Below are 19,152 nucleotides of genomic sequence, written 5' to 3' on the forward strand. Positions count from 1 at the left end.
CAGGAACTTTCTAAAGTATGTTGCCTGGGAGCAACAGGAGTCCTGACAGTCTTTGATTCAGCAGATTCCTCCTTTTGCAATGAGTATCTGAGCCTTCCATCTGCAGCAGACGCACCCTGAGTAGGTGGAACACAAAAGTAGCAGTAGCTGCCCTATGTTTTTACATTGACTCTTGACTGTTCAGAATACATTGGGCAGTAACACGTTCCATTTACCATATATGTACTAAGACTAGTTGGTCAGCTTTGTCCTAGTCTGTAGTGCCAGCTCCCTCAAAATTGGACCTTATTGGCCCTGTTTTGAAGAGGTCAGCTCTTTTGGCAAGGGTTGATGCATGATTTTCCCCTTAATTTTCAATAGGCTGGCTTTCTGTGCATTGTCCAAAAGGAAGGAAAGCACTTCAGGCATCCACTGTTGGTTATGCTTACTTTAAATGCAGTGTGGTATTCCTAAATTCCAGGGTAGTTTGCCCTGGTTAGCCAGGTGATGACAGTGATTTCCAAATCAGAATACAAAAGAAGCCCAAGTGCTCCAAGAACAAGTGTGCTTGCCACACACTGGAGCAGTGTTGACATGCTAATGAAAATGCATTGTCATTAAGCTGAAATGTGTGTGTTGGGAATAAATAAAAGAGAGAAGCTTTTTAAAGCTGTCAGGAAGAATGCAAAACTGAGATAAGTATCCCATCAGTTAACTGCAGATCAACTTCGTTATTTTTTGGAAATATAGGCAGTAGTAATTTATTCAAAAAATGCAGGTTTTTTTCTTTCATTAAAAAAATATGTCTGCAACAACCCCAGCTACGCTGCCTGTAAACAAGTACTCCCTGGGATGGCAGCTGGGGTCAGCTTGTAGATGGAGATGAGCAGGATCTTTGACAGCTGAGCCAGGGCCTGCCACAGTGCAGCGTGGCCATGCTCAGGGAGCTGTCCATGGGTCACTTGTGTTGGCTTGTGCTTTGGGGGAGTTTTTTCATCTCACGTCACTTCAGTAGGTTTTACAGATTGCTGCCCTTACACCAACTGTTCTTACCATAAAAACTGATATGACCTACTAAGGCCATATAAATGTTTTTGAGAAGTGTTACTTTTCATGATTTCTCTCTATTTCAGCAGCTTTGTAGAATGTTCTCTTCATACAGACAGTTTTTCTCCAGATATTATGCCTTGTCTAGAGATAGTATTTCACTGAACCATAGAAAGGTCATCTAGTCCAAACCCCCTTCACTGAGCATCTTCCACTAGATCTGGTTGCTCAGAACCCCATCCAACCTGATCTTAAATGTTTCCAGGGATAAAACATCCACCTGCTCTTTGTGCAACCTGTGCCTGTGTTCCATCAGCCACGGAACAAAAATTTTTTTTCCATGCATGTAGTCTGAATCAACTCTCTTTCAGTTTAAAACCCTACCTCTTGCCCTGTCATTGAAGGCTTTACTAAAAAGTCAGTCCCTGTCTTTCTTACCAGTCCTTTAAAGTACTGAAAGGCCCACAGTAAGGTCTTCCCAGAGCCTTCTCTTCTCAAGGCTAAACAACCACAACTCTCTGAGCCTGTCCTCAGAGGAGAGGGGCTCCACCTCTCATCATTTCTGTGGCCTCCTCTGACCTGCTGAACAGGTCAAGCTCCTTCCTGGACTGAGGATTCCAGAGCTGGATGCAGCACTCCAGGTGGAGTCTCACCAGAGCAGAGGGGCAGAATCACCTCCCGCTCCCTGCTGCCCACGCTGCTTATGATGCAGCCCAGGATACAATTGGCTTTCTGGGCTGCCAGTGCACATGGCCAGGTCATGTCCAGCCTCTTATCCACCAGCACCCCCAAGTCCCTCTTGGCAGGGCTGCTTCTCAGTCCAGTCATCCCCTGTTTACTCTATGACAGTTATCTTGCCTACAGTGGTTTTGACTGTAGATAGAAGATGCTGCTGAAGGACCAAACAGGATACTGTTTGTTTGCTTGTGGCCAGAAGACCACAAGCATTTAAGGTCTTTGTGAAACTCATAGCAGTGACTTAGGCTGAGCTGCAAGGAAAGTTCCAAGAGGAGATGGATGCTTAAAAAAAAAATCACATTGGGTGTTAGGTTGCAGTGTAGGAGCTGTGTCAAGACAGAACTTTATTATATTACTGTAATCATGCAGTTGAGTGGTAGAGTAGTCCATGGACTCTTGAGTGGCACAGCAGTAGTAAGTTAGATCACTTACTCTTTTACATTCTCTCAACTAAAGAACTAAGAGTTATCAAAAAACACAAAAAAAACCCAAACAAACAACAAAACCAAACCAAAAGTAGATCTCTGGTGGTTCTTGAAGCAGCAAACTTTTGAATCCCCTAATCACTTATGGTTTTTGAGGAAAGTTTTAAGAAGTACTTGAAAGAAAAATCCCCTAGGAATATAACTTAACAGCCCATAAAGTCCTATGACTCGGTAGAGACTGTCAGGCATTTCCTTGAAGCTGTTTCCAAATCCTTGTCCCTCTATCTTCAGAGACAAATTTACTGTGCAAACAGAAACCAAGTTTAAAGACATATGGCTGTTCTTACTCTTGGCTTCTAGATAAATCGAACAGGGTTGAAGAATGAAGTATTACTTTGGTCCTGAATTACTCAGTGACATGATGTGGCAGAAAGTGATACAAGGTTTTCCCTCACTCTTTATGCAGGAAGCATAATTCGTTGTATGAGGCGGCTGGAAGAACTGCTTCGGCAGATGTGCCAGGCTGCAAAAGCCATTGGGAACACAGAACTGGAAAACAAGTTTGCAGAGGGTATGTATTTCACTTTCACTGTCTACAAAGTAATTCTAGAAAGCACCTAAAAGATAAGTGCCAGAGGGGGGTTGGGGCTGCACAGTAGTGATGGCTAGAAGTGAATGAATTGGTAATGTAAACTTCTGGTGTTGACTTCAGGGTATATGGGATCACTGCTCTTGGTTATCTTTCCAGATAACATTTGTGTTACGAAGTTTGACTTAAAAGAGGTACATAATGACAGTTAAACTAAGTTTGTGACTGAAAATGAATGTAGGAGGACGTCCATTTAATACTTGTAACATGCTTGTAACTGTACTGAAAACAGTGATTGTGTCATTTAAGACTGATGGATATTAATACCCTTTTCCTTTTTTAATAGGGATTACAAAAATCAAAAGAGATATTGTGTTTGCTGCAAGCCTTTACCTGTAAAAGATGTCTTCCAGAAACAGTACTATATTCACATATAGGATGGAACAAGTTCATCAGCATCACATGTGACTTCCATGTCAAGTAATTTCTTTTAATTGTGTGTACTTAGACCACAGTTGTTTCAACAAGGCATATACAAACAGCAGTGTATGTAATATAACTTGTTACTGTTTTTCAATAAAAATTTACAAGTGGAATAGCTTTTTTCTTTTAAGCAACCGCTATAACCAACAGAAATTATATGTTTAGATATACAATAACTGTGGCAGATGTTACTATATACAGGTAAAGTGAGCATCCAAGAGCAGCAGCAGTCCCTTAAAGGCATTTACTTATATTACATAGTTAAACTTGTGAAGTTGTTTTCTTTCAGAGCAAGACAGGTGATGGGGGTCATTCTTCATGGTTGATGATTGCTGCCAAAGTGATTTCCATTTGTTGGGGTCTCATGTAGGGTTGTATGGGAATCTTCTTTTGGTTGAAATGTACATCCTCGCACTTTGAAGAAGTCAGACACATACACAACCTAAAGGAACAAATTAGTGTTACGTCCCTGCAGTTGTAAGTCTTTGAAACAACAGTTTTTGCAGAAGGTAAATTCCATGATCAAGACTAATAAAACCTTAATCAGCGTAAAACATTAGAAAATGGCTAGGAAGTCTTGTGTGAAATTCTGACATCTGTTCTTTAAATAGTTTTTTATCCTTCCATTTCACCCCCCCAATGACCACTTAGCAGTTGGTTAGCACAGGCCTTGAATTTGGCTTAAACCATGAGTGCCTGAGTGCCTTACAGGCACTGCTTCATTACGGCAGCCATACTTTGAACAGCTCTAAATGAGGGAGCAAAGTGTGCCCACATTGCAAGTGCAGGTAAATTTTGTTCTGTAATTTATATAGAACAGGACAGGAAAGCTTTTACTTTAGCCGAGGAACAGGGTTCAATAGTCAGTAACTGTTATTCTCTGGGGTGTTACTCTCACTTGAATTTCTTTAAAGCCAGTTAAACCAAGCTTGGCTTCCTCTCCTTGGCAGTGCTCACAGCCTCTACCTCCCCCATAAGTCCTGTAAAGCCAACTCTACCTGCAATAGTTCTTCCTGCATTCCTTTGAACATAGCACCTCACTTCTTTCACAGCCGGCAGACATCTCCCTGACTATGAGACAGGTGCCTTGATCCAGTTCTGCAGCTTGCTGCTCACTTCACCAAGGCACATTAGTAAATGATCTGGGTACAGTGCTGCAGGGAGTGCAATAAATGAGATGTCTTCTCTCATGACACCTTCCCTTCCTACATCACCTCTTCACCTCCCACTGCAATCCTGAGAACTGCAGAACATAATTTATTGCAGAAGAGTCTCCCGCACTGGCAGGTGGCTCAACAACCCACCAAACTGCTTTAGACACCAACCAGGTTAAGTTTCAGGTTCCACCTAATGCTGGATTAGCTCAATTCAATTTAGCAGTCCAGTTGCAGTAGCTGCCCCAGCATGCTCTTGCCTCAGCTCACTGTTTCTGGACAGGAACTCTTCAGTTTTCCAGGTAAGAGTTTGGGGAGGGGAGGGTTGGTGGTGGTATCTATTTTTTAAAATGATTTCCTCACCTTTTAAATGTTCACTGTAAGGCCACCTTCTGTGGTTTCTTGTATTACCAAGAACCTCTAAGGTACCTTCTGAACCATCCAACCTCCTTCACTAAACTTGTTTTCCTAATAAAAGTGCCCTCAGCTCTTCAGTCCCTGATGTTTCTTACTCCTTACACTACTTTTCTTAGAAAATAAGATTTTTCTACAAAAATGAGGGGTAGGGTTTCCCAGAGTTGCTCCAAGATTTGTTTTGATTATTGGTTGCAACAAGTAAATGAAGTCTTGAAATGAACCATATGCTTCCTGAGAAGGGTATGGACTTTTTAGAGAGCTGACAAAGTATTTATCTTGGAGGTGGTTCTTCCCAGCTGAGCCTCAGTTCTTGGTAACCGAATCCTTCAGTATGACCTCAGTTAGCTCCCATCTCTGAACTGTACATCTGTCTCTTCCCGTGGATCAATCAGCCATGGCACCCTGGTGACAGTCAGTACAACTGGTGCCACTACGCCAGGCCTGCTGTAAGAGGTTGAGCTGAGTGTCTGTTCCCGCCCCCCTCGTTTACCTCGTACACAGTCCTCTGCCACAGTACTTGAGATTTAGAATTTGGCTAGAAGCAGAAAGCATGACATATAGAGGCCCACATGGTTTTGCAGTTGAACATTCACACACACCCCCCTCCCTCAGGAATTACTCACAATGAGCACAGCTACCACTGCTCCCTGGATGAGTCCTGTTAAAACATCACTCCAGTGATGCTTGTAGTCAGAAACACGTGAGAGACCCACGTAGATAGATGCAGCAATGAGACCAAATTGTATAGTAGGACGTACAAGTCTTGCCCAATCCCCTTTCATTCTGGCCTGAAGGTAAAGCTGAAAGAAAAAGAAAAATATTTATGAAATGCAGTAAACACAGAGGCAGTAAAACTGTGTTGAGTCTGTTTGAAGAACTGAATCAAAATTTGCACTGGGAGACACCATAATATCCAGCTATTCCAGGTGCTTTACTCTCACAAGGATGCTAAAGCAGAGTTTGACAGTGTTGGGTTTTGTGTTCTGTGTAAGATTATATTATACCCTCAAGCAGATACTTGCTCTATTTGTCCCAATGTAACAACAAATGAGTATTTTCAGGATAAAGGTTCTGATAATACCACAGGAACTTAAGGCTTAAAAAGAATCCAGTGGAAGTCAAGCCAATATTTTCCTCCTGTATGAAAAACAGGAAAGCCTTATAAACCAAAGATTACATATACTATACACAAAGCTGACTTGAAAGTTGAAAACTTGAGTTTCAATTCCAGTCACCTTATATTCTCAGTTCCAGTCACCTTTTTCAGCCCCGTATTCCAGCTATAGCCAAGTATCAGAACTAACTTGATATAATGATTGATAACATCTAGGATCACATTTCGCAGTAGTCACTGGTGTATTTCACTGAGCTCTGTGTTCCTCACCCTTTTTAGCTGCATAATAAGCATGCTGCCACTGTGGTAAACAAATGGATATGAGCAGTTCCCATGCTTTTTCTCCCCCCTCAGCTCTACTTTTGTTGTAGGTATCTGTGCTTTGGATGTGTTCTCTCAAATTCACACTATTACTTTGCCATCTAGTCTAAACCAAGACCCTGCCTTTGTCTCCTTCTCTGGTCTGCCTAGGATCTGTCTAGTCTGCCAAGCTTTATAGCTGAGGAGGATCTTCTCCAAATCCACTCTGTAAACATCATCGAATTTATTCTGGAACTTGGTCCTATCACCAAAAAAAACCACCATAGTTAGTGTATTTACTGAGAAGAATGATACAGTTTGAAGTTACATTTAACATTTCAAGTATATCTTTTCAGAGTCATCTAGAAATTTCAGGGCAAGGACAAAGCCTTAACTGACAGTTAAGTTCAGAAGTGGTAGAAGTTAACTAACACACAGGCATCAGGCACTGAGCAGCACAACAAACTTCAGTAAAATCCTCCACTGCCAACTTCAAAAGCCATGGCTGAGTTTTGAGAAGCATTACATTTACAATGTAAATATAGGCACAGAGCATGCACTGTAGATGCAAAGGTGCTATTTTCCAAAGTTAAACATTTGGGAAGTGTTTCTCTGAGTAACTTACATCATAATTTTGGCATGCTGAAATTTTCAGCTATAAATGGAGCATCAAAAACATCAACCCTGTCCATAACCAGGTTTCTTTAATAGCAAGGTCAGGGTGAAATCAAACTCTGAAGAAGCACCAGCTAAGCCTGAACTGAAAAATAATTTTTCCCCTTCAAAATGGTGGGCACTGTGTATTTCTGTGGGCCTCAAACTAGGGAAAATACAAGTTAGCAACTTGAAAAATTATCTGTCACATAGTTTCTTTTAATAAAAGGTGTTTTAATGGACTTACCTTAATATTAATTTTAGATTTACCAACAGTAGACCAGAACACTACTCAAGTGCCAAATGGACCAGAATTGGGCACATGCTGGTACCCTAAAGAGCTTGCTGATGATTTTATACCAGCTGTTCTTTTGTCTTTCCCTGTTCTCACTAAATTCTGATGAAGGTAGCTAAAAATACCTTGCTGCAATGAAGTTCCTTCCATTGAAGCATTTTTAGTAGTTGGCAAAGATGTATAGTCATAGTAGAAAAAGGATTATGCAACTGCAGATATGTGAGAAAACAGGTTTACTTCTGAACACAGAAAGAAAATGAGGCAAGCCACAGAAGCCAACTTGGGAAGATGCCTGCTCACCCCACTGAACGACCAATAAAGCAGTCTTTACATTGCCCTTATGCAGAATATATTCAGATTTTCTTTCTGCTTGACATAACATCAAACAGACTTGGATTTGACATCTACATGAAAGCTTAATTTCTATACCATGAAAGTAATCTGCCAGATCTGGAGCTGTTCCTTAGCTGCAGAACACAAGCAGTTGGCTACCAATTGGCTTCACCAGTTCTAGGGGAGTCTTCTCACCATTAGCTCCAGTATCTGTACAGGAAATGACCACAGACCTCCTTGCATGTTCTACCAGCAAGTAGATTTACCTTGTTCTAAAACTAGGCATGAGAACAGTGAGAAAGGATACCACAAATAAGTGTCAGGGTGACCAATCACTGTGGTATTTAGTTTCACAGCAGCTGTTATTCTGTTTACAGTTGGGTTTTTTATCTTTTGAGGGTTTTTGCTGCTCCGTTGAGAGGCATTGCTTATTCACCAGCTGCTGCAATGGTAGATGTGCCGTGTTATTTTTAAGCAGGTAACTTTCAAGTGACACTGCCTTTAATAGGCTCAGACACTTGTGCTCCCCTGCCAAGCTTCCTCCCACTAGCATGACTCACTCCTAAAGACATGTCTGGGCTGCACCAGGCCATCAGGTCCACACAGGAAAATAAAGGAGTCAAGGAGAGAAGAGGCTTTTGCCTTATTCATTAAGTGTTTCAAAAATTTCACAATGTATCAAACCAAGATTGATACCAGAAGTATTCCCAACTTACCTTTATACAGTATTAGCCCTTTTACAGCATTAAATGAACAATATAGAGATGTCCTGGTCCCACGCTACATTAGCTCTTACTACTATTTTGACGCTGTTGACTAACAACAGAGAGCAGTGGCTTCAGGCTGTTTACAGAACCCTCTCCTTCACAGCATACCTCAGGTTCTTTTGCTCCTCTTTGAAGTAATTTACAGCACAGGCTTAAAAAAGGAAAATAGGAGCAAATCCCTCCCTCCCCACCCAAGTCTCTTTGCTAGAAAGGAATAAGTTTTATATGTAAAACCTGTAATCTGTGGAAGCCACAGGAACTTCAGGAAACATCATCTGGTTAATACTACTGAAATGCCCCTTACCAGCATTTGGCTTGGTGCTGATAAATAAATTTGTGAGCCTATGATCACAGTAGGAGCATCCCGAGACATTCCGGTGCTTGGCTTCTGTCAGACAGGAGTTATACCTTGCCAGCTTCTCTGCTACCCTGTTCTGAGCAGTCTGATCCTTCAGCAGTATCAATCAGCTATGCTCTATACCTCTCCACTCCTGCTGTTTCTCACGTTTGATTCATTCATTCTTTTTAAAGACAAAGAGATTTCATAAAACTTTCTTGTAATGGGATTAAATAATATCCAGCCTTTTTTCCACTGCTAGCTTACTCTATAATGAAAATATGTTCTCTACACCACACACATCCTGAACACAAGTTTCTTCTTAATCTATGGTCTCGTACTTCATTTCTAAAAATACATGCAGCAATGAAAAGAAACTCACAGCTACTTTGTGGATTCTTGCAAGAAGCCACAGACATGAATGGAAGGGTCTCTGGAACTGGAGTATTATTTGCTACTCTTAACATTTCTAGCATGGCTTTCAAGTATTTGCTCTTCCACCAGGGCAGTGTTAATATACATGTACACATGCCTACCTAATTTTAAAGTACATTGACTTACATGTCCTACATGGACTTCTGGAAGTATAACCATACAACTTCACAAGGAAATTTCCTAGCAGCTAACATGTCACTCACTTCAAGGGTACAAAATTCTTTTAAAAATTCTCATCAAAACCGACTCCCTCCACCAACCAAGATCATATTTCAGATATTTAGTTTCAATACCTAAAACCTGTTGGTTGTTTTTCATTCAATATCTTCTCATATTTTTTTCCAAGACTGTATTATACAAGAATTCTGTACTGCAAAATCTTTTGCCTATTATGGTATGGGAAATCCTCCTGCACTCCTTTAAGAATGGAAGTCAAAAGGGAGAAATTTTGGGTGGGGGTTTCCCCCCACCAAGTAATAGTTCTACTTGCACCAATTGATTTGTTCTGCTGCTTTTCAAAAATGGATTTTCTCCTGATACCAAAAGGTCCCAGTAACTTTATTTCCTACAGGTCCTAAGGAACAGAAGCAAGGCACACTTTTCCTTTAGAGATGTACCTATTTTCCCTCTTATTTTTGTCTCCTTTACCCTAACAGGCTCACAGCATTATGAACTCTATAGCAAAACAGAACAAGAGAAGAGTTTTCCTGGTGAGAGAACTCCCTGTGACACAGGGAAACAAGAACACTTCTCAGTTTGTCTCAGTCTGGAGGAGAAACATAGGTGCAGAAACTTAGTTCTCATGAAACAAGCCCTACTTTGAGAGACTATAGTAATCAATACAAGTTTTGGGAAAGAGCAAGTGGCATTTCCTTTACTTAGCTTAGTTAGCATTTACCATTAGTCATGTCTAACTTGGGTTTATGATATCTGCCTGAGCACTGAGGAAAAGCCCTATGGCATTACTGTTCTAGTAGGCACAAAATACTGCCAAGGTTATAATTAGTATTTGAATCCATTATTGACTGCCACTACGAAAGCTCAGCTTCAAATCAAGTCTGCTGACCCAAAAAGTCCCAAGAGCCACAGACCATAAGGATTCTTCCCAATTCAAAAAGCTCTGAACCAGGAATGTAACCACAATACTACATGCTTGCACAAGACACAGTCTGCACCTGAGCAGCTTTGATAAAAGCAGTTATTCAAACAAGATCCTCCAAGAGAATGAAAGAGCTGAGACATTCAGCCCAGATTCTTGCATAAAGTTACAAAGCAACAGAAAACAAACATTTAGACAGATGCACAGATGATCTGCCATCCCCGTTCCTGTCCTATTCAACAATCCAGCACCTCTGCCCTGCTCAGACTAGGCAACAGCAGAGAAAAAGGTCCCCTTCAGAGATCTTCCAAGCTTTCTACTACTTCTGTAAATGTTTGCAAAATAGCTCTTCCCTTTCTGCTCATTACAGGAAACTTGAGAGATTCCTTCATATAAAAGCTAGTTTGTATAAAAGCTATTATTCAAATAGCTTTGTATAAAAGTTAAACATATTTCAGCTTGCAAAAAATCTGGAATTCAAGAAAGTATACAAAATACAGGAAACAGTTTTTGCAGTTCTAAGCACCAAAGAGTGGCCAAGAACCACAAGATGTGCTGAGAAATAACCCATCATATACAGTCCTGTATTTATGCAAATAGTACATAAAAGTGCAACAGCTTGTTTTATACCTTTAAGTGCTATATCTATGAATAAACACAGAGCTCTAAACATCAGCCAACAAGACACTGCCTGCAAACCAGAAATATGGATGTCTTTCCCATGTACTTTTAAATATAATAGGCTCATGTCCAAACACAACTATTATAAAAGGACTACAGAGCTGTAGAAGAATTCATGAGTCACTCATGAGCTAGGGTTCTCAAAAAAAAAAAAAAAAGCAACTTAGACTTCAATGTCTATCAGCTAATTTTGCCTTTTTGATGAGATCACCTCCTTTTCTTATCTAGTGTGTACTTATGATGCTTGGTATATCTGCATTATTTTATGTTCTTTGGCTTTATTTTGATTGGGCAGAAAATAAAGAAAAAAGGAGCGACATTTCAGAATTAATTTTTCCCCTCCCAGCAAAGGAAAAGGATATAGGTCTGCAGTTACTTTAAGGGGGGACATGTCTGGACTGCTGTTCCAGAAGATGGTCTATCCATATTACTCTAACCATGTCTGACTCTCCTGCGTCAGCTCTGTTTGAATAGTCCAGCAGGGAACTGATCCATTGGATAGCTGAATTAAAGGGGGAAAAAATGACCAGACTAGGGAGAAAAAGCATAATATGTACTAGTCTGGGCTCTTCTAGGTAGCTGCATGCTGCTGTCAGAGGCAGCTGATGTGCAAGAGCTGTCTCCTAGGCAATGGAGAGAAAATCCCGTCTGTTACTAGTAATAGCTCAACTTTCAATTCAATATCAAAAGTGTAATCAATCTGTTCTATACAGACCTTACTTGTCCAGTGGACAATGTTCTTTTTGTTTTTAATCCTCCAGCTTCAACTTGGCTGTACATTGCCAAAATAACTGCTTATTGAAATCATTTTTACCACAGAGCAGGATAAACAATAACATTTCATTCCATTGCAAATTGGAATACAACACTTGGTTCCTTTCTGATGAGAAAAGAAATGAATAAATGTGTTTGTTCTACTTGGAGTTAGTATTTTAACCTTTTCTAGAAGAACTAAAGCCCTGCAAGGACTTGCATTCAGCTCAGTCCTACAGGAGCCAGTTCACTACACTGTCATCACTACTGCCAGCCCTAACTTCCAAGCAAATTATGTAAAAATCATTTTGCTTTGCTTTCTTACTATTAAAAAGTCTAAGTACCAATATTAAAGGATTATTAGGAGCCCGCAGAAGTAGAAGCACAAGTGTCTCCATCCTTGGGCCTTGCAGCATCACTGATTATCCTTTATTTCTTCATTTCTGCTTCAAGTAAGATGGTTGGTACTACACACAATTACAGCCAAACAAAATATGTTCCGTGACAAATGTCTTCTCATTAGTGTTAGAACACTAGGTAATCTTCAGCGGTGTTAAAGGCTCCTAAGCTCTTGTTTGAGTACTGTTTCACTCAACCTCCAATCCCAACATAAAAAATTGAAGTCAGAGGTTAAGAGCAAAGCTTGATTGGCGCACTTAGGTACATGAGTAACAAAAGCAGCCTAAAGCCCCCTTTCACTTGTGTTTGTCCTGTGATCTCTCTGCAAAAGAAGGTTGCCAGCCTACAACTGAAACACCGGTCAATGCAACTGAAACACCAGTTGCACTCCTGTTCTCATCTGTAATTCCCTGTGTCCTTTGACACACAAAATGTTCCCAACAAACAGTGGGAGAGATTGAGAGCCACTCAAGTTACATTGTGCAAGATTCATCATCCCTTTTTGTCCCAAGCCTAAGCAGTACAAACACACTGCCTTCCCCAGAATAGCAGGGTCTCTTGGCTGGGTTACTGCAGCCCTTTCCTCATAGGTGCAGGCAGCGAAGCACCCAGCCCAGCTACAGCCCAGTCAGCTACTGGCTCTGTTACAGCAACCTGATCCTCAGGGATCCTCATTTCTGCCAACTGCCGACAATTGCAGTGGATCATTCTCACTACTGATGGCAGCATGCATTTAGCATTTTAATTTCATAAACTTTTTTTTAAAATGTCAAAAACCCCCTTATGACTAGCTGCAGCGTCTCCCCCTCCAGGGAGCAGGGTGCTAGTCTGGTCACACTAAACACTGCTAGAAGAGGTGTTCAACTACACCTGCCCTCCCATTCTCCAAGCCAAGATTAAACGGTTTTGTTGATACAGGAGAGACCATGCCAGCTGTTTAACTATGAAAGGAAAGGAACAGCAAGGGCAGATGACAGACAATTTGGGATCCAGCATCTGCTATTAGGTCACTGGGTTCCCACATACTGTTGCGGTCAAACTTCATCTAGTTTCCACATGAAGCTGTTGTTGGCAGAGGCTGTTATCCCAGAGATAACAGCTCTGACTGCACCCAAACTAACCCACCTAGCTCTGCCAAATGAATCTCAAAATACATTCTCCACCAAAGCTTCCTAGACTGACAGTCTGCAAGCATATTTTTTTACTCACGCTCATTCTGCGTATCAATGAGTTAAAAACTAGAAGACACCATAACTTTAATCTGGAATCAGGCTGAAAACCCAGGTTTTAATCTAGTCCAGCTAGACACAACAGCTTTTTTACAGGTGCAGTGTTCTCTATGCTGTGAGAATTGCAAGGTGATATATATACTGCTGTGTATTTAAATATCTGGATAATATAAACTATTTAACATTCCCATGCAACGAACAGTTAAGGTAGAGAATTTGGTGACCGACACAGTGAGTGGTGTTTCCATGTGTTGCCCTTGCTATGATGTGGGACATGCAGCACAGGATTATGTTCAAAATTGCAGTTTGTTCTCCTGATGCCAGTAAAGCCATGCCATCGGAACTCAGATACTTTCAGGAATCTCTCAAACAGAAGAAAGGAATGCTCTCCAGCATAATTCAGACTCTTTAAGAAATCCAAATGGTTGCCAGTTCAAAAATGTCATAGAATTGTTTAGATTGGAAAAGACCCTTAAGAGCTTTTGAGTCCAACTGTTAATCCAGCACTTCCAGGTCCACCATTAAACCACGTCCTCAAGTGTCACATCCACACATCCTTTAAATACCTCCAGGGATGAAGATTCCACCACCTCCTTGGGGCAGCCTGGTCCAATGCTTGACAATCCTTTCCAAGAAGAAATTTTTCCTAATAACCAATCTAAACCTCCCCTAGCACAACTTACGCCATTTCCTCTCATCCTATTTCTTTTTACCTGGGAAAAGAGACCAATGTCCACCTGGCTACAACCTTCTCAAGTAGTTGTAGAGCGATAAGGTCACACACAAAAGGAGTCTCCTTTTCTCCAGGCTGAACAACCCCACCCGCCTCAGCTGTTTCTCCCATGACTGGTTCTCTATAAAGTCGTATCTTCACCTGACACAGTACACGTGTTCAGCAAGTAACACATAAGAGCACACTTTCTGCAGTACGCACACACACGATAGACTCCTCCAGCCTCTCCAGAAACCAGCATGCCAGCGTCTGGTTACGATTAACACTGCCCCTGAGTAATGCCACATCTTAACAGTCCATCCTGATGATAACTCAGTGCGTGGCTGCAGAATGTGTGCAAGGAGCAGATGAAGCCAACATATATCCGAGTTCAGTTAACGAACAAGGTGAAGTGCTGCAGGTTTGGCTTAAAGGCAGCAGCAGCACTCTGCCCTGCCACATGGGCAAGCGTGTGAGTTCCTCACCTTCCTGCACTAGTTCTGTTTTTAAAAATATCTGCACCTTTTTGGTTTTTTTGGTAAGCAGTAATGTTGTGTTAATCAGCAAGATAATAACATACTGTACAGGAGCCACTAACCTTCTTCAGAATGCCCCTACATCTGACATTCTAGATGAATAATGTTATTACCAGACAGGAGGAATTAGGATGCTAATCTCCACAAACCCTCTTATTTGTACTGGGCCATCGCTCAGCCAGAGACAAGACAAGAAACTGGGGTGCAGGAACAGACAAAGAATGCCTTCTCCTCCAGCCAGGGCTCTGGCTACTCGTCAACTGGTTCGCCGAGTAACAAACTGATCTCCAGTGAAACACTTCTCATTCAACATGTCATGTTTGAAGAGCTGAAGACATTCGCTCCCCTCCAGTTAAAGGGTACTACTAAGAGTCTTGCAGTTACTACAGGACTGAACATGAGGGGAGGAGCTGATCACAGCCAGTGAGGACTGACAAAAGGTCAAGATTCACAGCATTTCAGAATGGAACACCCAGGATCGATTTGACTTGCACTGTCCCACCACATATCAGTGCAGAAGGTTGCTAAGAGTGAAGCTCACACAGCCCCAAGGTACCTAAGGTTCATAATTTCCTCTTCAAGAACTCTCCACACAAACTCCTTTGCATGGATTCAAAAAAACATGCCAGAGGCAACTACAGAAAGCATTATTCAACCCACATGCAGGTAGTAACTTCAAAATAAAGGATTTCTTGCCAAAGGCTGAATTTTTTCCAAGCCTAGTATGTTAAACAAACAAGGTCTCAAGTCCAATCTGTTCAGCACACCTTCTATTATCTTGTATTTAACTAAAGAGTTGTATTATCTAATGTGTACTATTATCTTGTATTCAGCTGATGAGTTGAGAAGTCCTCCTGACCACCCATTTCCCCAGGCTGCAGCATGCAGAACTCAGAATTCTCCTTAAACACATGTGACAGAGGTAAAAGGTCAGACAGCTTCAGATCCTTGCCAGATGACTGTAATCCAGTCAGTATAAATTTATAAACCATACACATTGCCACACACTTACCAAGGGTTTTCTTATCTCCAAGTTTGTCCTTCTGTGAGGTGGCAGTTATTACCTTATCAGGTTGCTCAACAAAACCATTTTAAGGAGACGCTGGATGAAAAGGATATGACTGAACCCAGAGGAGCAAGTCAGCACTAGGATATATAGCTGTAATTGCTCCACTGTACTGTGGAAATAGTGGTTTTGTCTTTCAAAACCTATTACAAGTGGACCTACGTAATTTTGGAGACAGACAGTGCCAATAAACAAGTAAAGACACTGTTATTTATTTTTAAAAATCCAAGTAGCTGACTGGAAGTCACACTATATTCCAGTCAAACCCAGGACTTAATGCTTTTATGAGCTCTTTATATTTACATTAGATAAGACAAGTAAAGAAGGAAGCAGAACTAGACAGGTTTAAGCCATAAACAAATGTCAATGATAGATCAAAACTGAACAACAAGCTTCTGAAATAGCTTTATCCTAAAATAAAGCTAAAAAATACCTACATTATACTGAAGAGCCATCCCTTTTGTAAGTGTGGTTGTAGGGTTTTTTGTTTAGTTTGAACAATCTGTCCTCTCACTGGACACGATACTATTGCCAAGAGACACTGAAAACATTAAAAATGCAACTAAAATGAGAAAGCAAATTGAATCCGAGATCTGTTGAGATGGTGCATTATGTAATGTATGTATTATGTTAGCAATTTGTGTCCCGGACCAGAGCTTAACTTCACAGCTACATTAACAACAAAATTCCACAAAGTTGTTTAATGCCTTCTGTGTTACCAGTTAGCAGGGGGAGAACAACCAAATCAACCCTTCAGTGTTACAAAGCTCATGCAAGGAGTGAAGATAATTTGCCCTAGCTGACTTGGAACAATTTCAACTGAAAAACAATTATCTCCCACTGAAGCATCACTGAATTGATCTTATCATTAATATTTACTTTCATAGACAGATCTGTTCCATTGCTTCCCTCACTCTCCCTCTCTGCCCCTAAAAGTTAGGAGGAAATAAAAGGAATTTAAAAATTCAGGTTGATCTGCTGTTTTGCACTTATGGGCCCAGCCACATTTGATCAGTGTTTAAGTCTTGGGGGTTTGTTTGCTTTTGTTTTAAATAGGTTTTGCATATTTCATTAAGTCAAACATATTTTATATGGCTTATAGATTTTATATGGCTTACAATACTTTATATGTAACTAAATTAAAGTAGCATCTTCTTTTCCAAACTCACTTGTCACAGGTTCATTTTAGACAAGACACACAAGCCAGGTATCGTATTTTTAGGCATACTGAACATATTTCTACTTCTTGTCCCAATATCACCACTCTAACAACTCCTCCTGAGAAATCTTCAGCTATCCCAGACAAGTATCCTACAAAAGCCATGTTCCCTGTGCAAAGCAGTTGAGTCAATATTTCAATTTTTGCACTAGGTAGCTAACTGACTTTATTGACCTTTAGATGGAAAACGCATACTTACTGCTAGGAAGAGCATGCAGTACATGGAGAATGACGAATGGCCAGAGTAAAATGACAGTCTAGAAGAGAAAAGATCAGACATCATTAGTTGTTTTTTTTTACAACACTGAGTCTACAGTGACACTATTCCATCTTACACAAGTGAACTGGTAAAATGCAAACATGTCCACACTGTTCTTCAAGGTGGCTATCTAGGCACATCAGGCACATCTGACAAAAGCTTTTGAAAATAGTACAGACTTCACTAGTCAGCACTAGTCAGTATTCCAGAGTTAAGCTGATCTCCGTATCAGGTAGTAACTACTAGCCTTTATCTGAAGTTTGAACAGCAAGTGAATACATCTTCAAAGCTAAAAATCAAGTGTCCTTTAAAGTAGTATATTTGTTTCATCTTCTTGATAAATGCCAGGATACTTCTAATATTAACTTTTAAAATTACTTATTTTCTAGTCACAGTACATGTATGAATACAAATGACACAATCACCCTAAACAATTACTTTTATTTGGTCATCATCAAGAGGCAGTAGTTAACAACTCATTTAGATGTTTATACCACATATGTACACCATTGTTAAATGCACTGAGTCATATAGATCATGATCATTTATCACTGAAGGTAGGGCGAAAGGCAGGAATTCAGTTTATTAACTAGCCAAACACAAAACATAACACCTCATCTAATATTTGTAGAAATAGCTTCATACTTAGCTATCTCATTTAAAGACTCTCAACATCGACTTTAACTCGTAAAGACTTCTAGCAGGCCCAGGCTGAAGGGACTTGCCATTTGACAGTGACAGTCCAGGACACCTTCAGCAAGGTCTTACCTGCACAGCTGTGAGGAGCCACAGCTGTAGAACAGATCCTACACACCTCTTCAAAAAGAGAAGGCAAAATGGAAGGACATTTCTAATTTAGTCTTAAGCAAAGAGATGAAAGAAACAGAACTTGACACTATTTTTTCCATTTTATGCACAGAGCCTTGTAATGGTGCTGCTTCACAGGCCACCAGTCAGGTCTTCACCAGACTTCTGTGCTATTTAGCTCTCAGTGCTTAACAGTTTGGCATACACACACCAGGCCAGGTTATTAAAAAGTTTCATAGCTCTCTAGATTGACCTCCACCATGCCCAGCAGGTTCTTGTTTCGGTGCCTCTGCCAGGCAGAGACCCGAGGCCAGGGAAATTCGTGTCAAAAGGAAACATTTCTACTCTTCAGTCGAAGGGCAATAAAGGCAGCTCCGAAGTGCAGCAAGATAATTGGGTTTCACACACTATTCAAATACCACAAAGAAGGCAATGCAACAATCCTGTGCACAATTGCAAAACTTCCTGAATTAATTGGCATGTATAACATTTAGAAACTGCATCAGAAAAAAACCTTCAAAAGTTTATTCCAGAAGTTTTAGAGTTCTTGGTTTATGGTTAATTCAGAACACTGACAGTTGCTTATTTAGTACTCTGACACTGAAAGCTATCTGAAATAAGTTGACTTCTGTTTCACCCACTGACATTTTCCAATTAACTTCTTAGAAAAACTGTATTGACAATGTGTTATATTCAGATGTTTAGAATTCAAACCCTTTAAGATTATATTGTAGCTAGATATCCCTTCTCCACTTCAGTACACTATCTCTTTAGCAGTAAAAATCTCAGGGCAAGAGCCAGCCAGGAAAGCCTATATGACAAGCATTTTGAAGAGTGCTGTCCTTCAGACAAGCATGTCATCTGAGCCATGAACATAAAGCATGCTGTTCTACAGAACAGAAGATACAGAATATGGAATTCCTGGCTCCTGTAACAGTATTTTATCCAATGGCTCTGGGGTTATTCCTGTTGGCCGTAAGATGACATTTCCTACAGTAACTGAAAGCAGCCTGTTGCCAACTGCAGGAATTCAGAAGGCAAGTAATTGATAAAAGGAACAAATACAATTTTTTATTTCGGAATTCCTATATCGTTTTAAAGGTGGTGTTGACTACTGGTCTTTTTTGTTTTAGGAAAGCATTAGCCTAAGGCAACAGTAAGAACACCTTGTTCCAAGTTGAAGATAACAAATTTTTAATGCATTCCCCTCAGACATAGATAAGTATGTTGCACATGATTGAAAATATTGTGCTTAGCACATGAAGTATTGCCAGAAACACAAATGGAACAAAGTATTGATCCAACTTGTACATTGTGCAATCCCA

At 40.6% G+C, this 19,152-nt stretch overlaps 2 protein-coding genes across 2 annotated transcripts in view; one reads left to right on the plus strand and one right to left on the minus strand.

The window, feature by feature from the left end:
• The window catches only part of MTREX (Mtr4 exosome RNA helicase), a 39,446-nt gene extending 36,072 nt beyond the window's left edge, over window positions 1–3,374 (plus strand). Inside the window, exons 26-27 of the mRNA XM_050328573.1 lie at window positions 2,656–2,760; window positions 3,125–3,374. Of these exons, the coding sequence (XP_050184530.1) occupies window positions 2,656–2,760; window positions 3,125–3,177 (158 nt within the window). The 3' untranslated portion in view covers window positions 3,178–3,374. The remainder of the gene's footprint in view (window positions 1–2,655; window positions 2,761–3,124) is intronic.
• The window catches only part of PLPP1 (phospholipid phosphatase 1), a 57,553-nt gene continuing 40,477 nt past the window's right edge, over window positions 2,077–19,152 (minus strand). Inside the window, exons 4-6 of the mRNA XM_050328580.1 lie at window positions 16,961–17,018; window positions 5,456–5,632; window positions 2,077–3,703 (exon numbers count right to left, since the gene is read on the minus strand). Coding sequence (XP_050184537.1) covers window positions 3,578–3,703; window positions 5,456–5,632; window positions 16,961–17,018 — 361 coding nt within the window. The 3' untranslated portion in view covers window positions 2,077–3,577. The remainder of the gene's footprint in view (window positions 3,704–5,455; window positions 5,633–16,960; window positions 17,019–19,152) is intronic.

Source organism: Myiozetetes cayanensis, unplaced genomic scaffold, assembly GCF_022539395.1.
Source record: "Myiozetetes cayanensis isolate MyiCay16 unplaced genomic scaffold, myiCay2020 scf4, whole genome shotgun sequence".
NCBI classification, from domain to species: Eukaryota; Metazoa; Chordata; class Aves; order Passeriformes; family Tyrannidae; genus Myiozetetes; species Myiozetetes cayanensis.